Here is a 4,560-nt window from a genome sequence, read left to right as displayed (position 1 = left end):
CAGAGAGACAGCGAGCGTGTGAAAGCCGTGATTCCACACTCCACGCGCCGTCCTCCCCCCACGACGGAAAGCTTTCTTGTTCGTGATCCAGCGTCCCGAACAACGAAGTGATGAAGCTACTTTTCACCTGGAATTTTAAATTTCTGTCCTTTCACAGTCTTGTTAATGAGATTGAAATCATTTGTAAATCATGACAACTTCAAATGACAACAATAAATAGTAGCACGGTAGATACAGTACATTAAGCCCTTGCTTCACAACATTTAAAGCAACCGCATCCTCTGCATTTTGTGTGTTTTTAGTTCGTTTAAAGCTGCACTAATGTAAAGTTTTATTGTGAGGGAGGGACAAATGACCTGTACAAAGTGGAAGGGGGCTGCTGCTAAACACAAACCCATAGAGCATTGTCACCGCCTCTGCTGTTCTCCTCAGCGTTTTTTACATTTTTAGCAGTTGTTTTGTCCATAAACTCCGCTCAGACCCCTTCCAGCAGGCAGCGGGTCTCAGTGATAAGACTCTGACGACCCTCTGCACACCACCGGACTAGCAATAAATACCAGAGCTACGTATCTTTCTGAGTTGGTGGAAAGGAGAGTGAATATTTACACTTTCTTACGTTAGCTTGCCTAGAAACATGACTCCAAATCAACGCTAAAGTTGCTGCATGTCTGCTAAATGTTGTCAATAGGCAGTTATTATTAACATATTATTATTATTATATATTATTGCTTATACACTGACCAGCAGGTTGCTGTACTTTATTAGGTAAAAATAGGTCAATATGTTTTTCTTCCTGCTTGTTCTGCTGTCCCCAAGTGTCCAAACATCTTTTAACCCTTGTGTCAGAATTGAAAATTAACACTTTTATTGATGGTTTTCATCAATGTTTTTAACCTTTTGTCTTACATTTTTGTTCCCTTTTTTCAATGTTTGTCACTTTTTTTGACGTTTTCAACACTACGTAACACTAACTTATTCTTTAGTTTTAGTTATTTTTGGAATTTATGGTCAATAAACCTCATTTATAGGAAATTCTACCCAGTGTTTGAGTTAGAAAAGCAGAAATTAGGAATTATTTTGATGATAATCACAGACTGAATATATGACAACTTTTACTCAACACTATTTCAAAAACACTTCCATTTGTTTCCAAATGCTAAAATTAATGAAAGTAGAGATTTGTATTTGCCAAAGAGCGTTGTGTGGAATCAATCATGTTATTTTGGGGAATTAAAAAGAACATTAATATAGGACAACATGAGGACAACATGGGGACAACATGAGGGTTAATGCAGCTTTAGTAACATTTTGGTAGATTTAGCAATAGTTGTTGATAAAGATTAGGATTTCTGTCTCATCCCCGCTTTCAGTCAGCTGTTTCTCTTTGAACATCTGTCAAGTATTTGTCTGACGCCCTCAGTGTTTGGACATTGTTGAGTAAGAGGGACAGAAGACAAGCAGGACAGGAAGATCATCACGTAAATATTTTGAGATCAGACGTCGGCCGCCCACTTAACAACGTCCGCATCTCGGTGGAGTCGCCCGTCTAGTCACTACTCATAGGTTAGTCAGGCTTCTCCCAGCTGCCTCCCTAACTCGCTGAGTAATGACCAGCAGGGCAGAGAGAGAGATATGAGCTCATGTGGTTTCTAATAGAGGCGTTAGGGAAGAAAGAGAACAATTTAGGACAGACTTAGGCCTGTCTGCTGTCCAATGGAAGAGCAAATGTCTCTGTATGCACATCTGTTGCATTGAAGTAAGGCTGCAACTGATGGTTATTTCATTAATAATAATAATACATTTTTCTGTAATGCACTTTACATTTAAGACAAACCTCAAAGCAAGAGAAAAACATCAGTTTAAAATACATATAAATAGTGCAACGACAAGGTTAAATCTCAAAGGTTCTGCTAAAAATAAATGTTTTAGTCCTTTTGTTAAAGGTCTCAACAGTTTGTGGTGCACTCAGATTGATTATTATTGTCAGTTAAATGATGTTTTTAATCTTTACAGTGGAAAGAATACAAAATAAAACACATCACATGCACGTAATGCAACAATATTCGACTCTGGCAAGTAAGATCATAAAAGCAAGATAAAAACATCAGTTTAAAATACATATAAATAGTGCAACAACATTGTTGTGCGAGGTTAAAACTCATAGGTTCTGCTAAAAATAAATGTTTTTAGTCCTTTTTTAAAGGTCTCAACAGTTTTTAGTGCCCTCAGATTGATTATTATTTTCAGTTAAATTGTGTTTTTAATCTTTACAGTGGAACAAATACTAAAACAACACATCAAATGCACGTAATGCAACAATATTAAATGTTTTTAGTCCTTTTTTAAAGGTCTCAATAGTTTGTGGTGCCCTCTGATTGCACAGAACGCAACAATATTCAACTTTGGCTTTTTTTACTTGATAAATGATTGAAAAGATGAATGGACAGAGTCATTCACTGGGCTATGGGATAATAATAGGACTCAAGTCTTGAGACCCCAAAAGGAAAGTGTTAAATATATAGTTAATAATTCTTTCACTATATATATATTTACATAAAAGAACTATAGCACTTTGAGGTTTGTCTTTAATGTAAAGTGCATTACAAATAAAATGTATTATTTTGATTATTGTACGTATGTATGTGGCGAATACACAAGTTTCTTCTTCTAAATATGAACTGTCTTCTCAGAAGCTCTTCTCTGTCCACATTTCTCTTCCTTTGACATGTCTTTTATAGCGTGTCCATGATTTCAGTTTTCTCATAGTTGTCTTTGTGTTTGTCTCCCAAGGTGGTGAATGTTGGATGTCTCCGATCTGGATATCTGGAATAACTCAGAGACGTTGAACTACCCCAGTGCCTCCTGTAAACTCTGTATTTTCTACAGTTGAGACAATGCATCCGTTTCTACAAGCTCGGTTTTTATTTTCATCGCAGACCGAGATCCGGATTTTACTTTGTTGATGTTTTCTGTGTAAAAACGAAGCCTTCTGGTTGTCAAGGTGCTGGACATTATATCCGTGGTTACTGTGTTGTCGTGTGACCAAATGAAACGGTACGTGTTGAACTCGACTATAACGCTAAGCGAGGCGAAGGAACTCTGCGTTTTCTTTACAAATCTCAAATCTGAGTTCAGAGGTCACAACAAAATGATTTCAGGGCGAACGTTGTTCCTACCGGACACGGTTATGTTGCCTAAAGGTCTTCCAACGCCGCGTGTGTGCGTGTGTGCGTGCGTGCGTGCGTGCGTGCGAGAGTGTGATTGTGAGTGTGTTTGTGTGTGAGAGAGTGTATGTGAGAGAGAATGTGTGTGTGTGTGTGTGTGTGTAGCGGACCAGGGGCATTGTAGGTAAAAGGTTGTTGTCTGTCTCTGAAGGGGAGAACCTCCATCTTCCATAAATCAGCTGTTTGACACACGTCACATGATGGTGAGTCAATCAAAATGGCCGTGTTGTTATTATTATTATATCAGCAGCAGCAGTAATGTGTGTGTGTGTGTGATCACATACACATCACAGTGATGACCCAGCCTGGGTAACCAGTGTGTTGTGAGATAGTTCCCACTTCATTTAGGCCTCCAGGTGACGACGACACTTTCACTTTCCTGCGTTATTGTTTTGTCTTAATTTCCAAAGCGTTGTAAGCCGGACGTGAAGATAAATGAAGTCACACTACAGCTGAGAAGGAGAGGAAAGCATCCCAGCTTCCTCCTCTTCCTCCTCTTCCTCCTCTACCTCCTCTACCTCGGACAGCGCTGCATCAGGAAGTGAAACTGTGATGACGTAATCGTTATGACATGACATGTAAAATGATGGTAAGCCTTCTGCTATAAGCTAAGAAACGCCTTGCTGCAATAACCGTACCGGTCCTCTGCTCCTATGGGCAGCTTCCTCCTGTATCTTCTTCTTCTTCTGTTTTAATGGGTGTAGCATTATTCACATGACCACTACAGACTCATTGTGTATCATGTTGTTGTTATTGTGTATGTATCATTGTAAATGATTACTGCTAGAGGAAGAGCCTGAAGTTGTCTTTTACTTGAAATTATATCACGTTGATTAATTTGTTGTATATGTTTTGTTTTTGTTTTTTTGTTAAGCAAAAATTGATTTATATACTGAGTGATTTCATGGGATGAGAAAAATTCAAATATGGTGGCCGACCACACAAATACCACTAATGTTAGGAGAGAAGTGCTGGAGAGAGAGAGGGACAGACAGCGAGAGAGAGAGGGACAGACAGAGGAGAGAAAGCGAGAAAGACAGGAGATAAAACGAGAGAGAGACAGAGGAGAGAAAGCGAGAGAGAGAGAGAGAGAAAGCGAGAGAGAGAGAGAGAGAAAGGAGAGACAGAGAGAGGGAGACAAAGACAGAGAAGACAGACAATGAGAGAGAGACAGGAGAGAAAGAGAGATTGAGGAGAGAGAGAGAGACAAAGACAGAGGAGAGAGAGAGAGAGAGAGTGCAAGAGAGAGACAATCATCCTAGAGGCAGATGACTGCAGAGTGATCCATTTCTATTATTGAGGGCTTGATATTTTCCTTCTCGCCTTTTGTAAAACA

General features: G+C 39.3%; 1 protein-coding gene across 3 annotated transcripts in view; it reads left to right on the top strand.

Moving 5' to 3' along the window:
* LOC116698247 (solute carrier family 35 member F5) overlaps positions 1-4,560 on the top strand; it is a 22,998-nt gene extending 18,438 nt beyond the window's left edge. For all 3 annotated transcript variants that reach the window (XM_032530064.1, XM_032530062.1, XM_032530063.1), the window contains 2 exons: positions 1-104; positions 2,791-4,560. In XM_032530064.1, coding sequence (XP_032385955.1) covers positions 1-86 — 86 coding nt within the window. In that variant the 3' untranslated portion in view covers positions 87-104; positions 2,791-4,560. The remainder of the gene's footprint in view (positions 105-2,790) is intronic.

Source organism: Etheostoma spectabile, chromosome 11 (genome assembly GCF_008692095.1).
Source record: "Etheostoma spectabile isolate EspeVRDwgs_2016 chromosome 11, UIUC_Espe_1.0, whole genome shotgun sequence".
NCBI lineage: Eukaryota > Metazoa > Chordata > Actinopteri > Perciformes > Percidae > Etheostoma > Etheostoma spectabile.
Note: the sequence above shows the minus strand (reverse complement) of the source record. Positions and strands in the feature narration are given on the sequence as shown.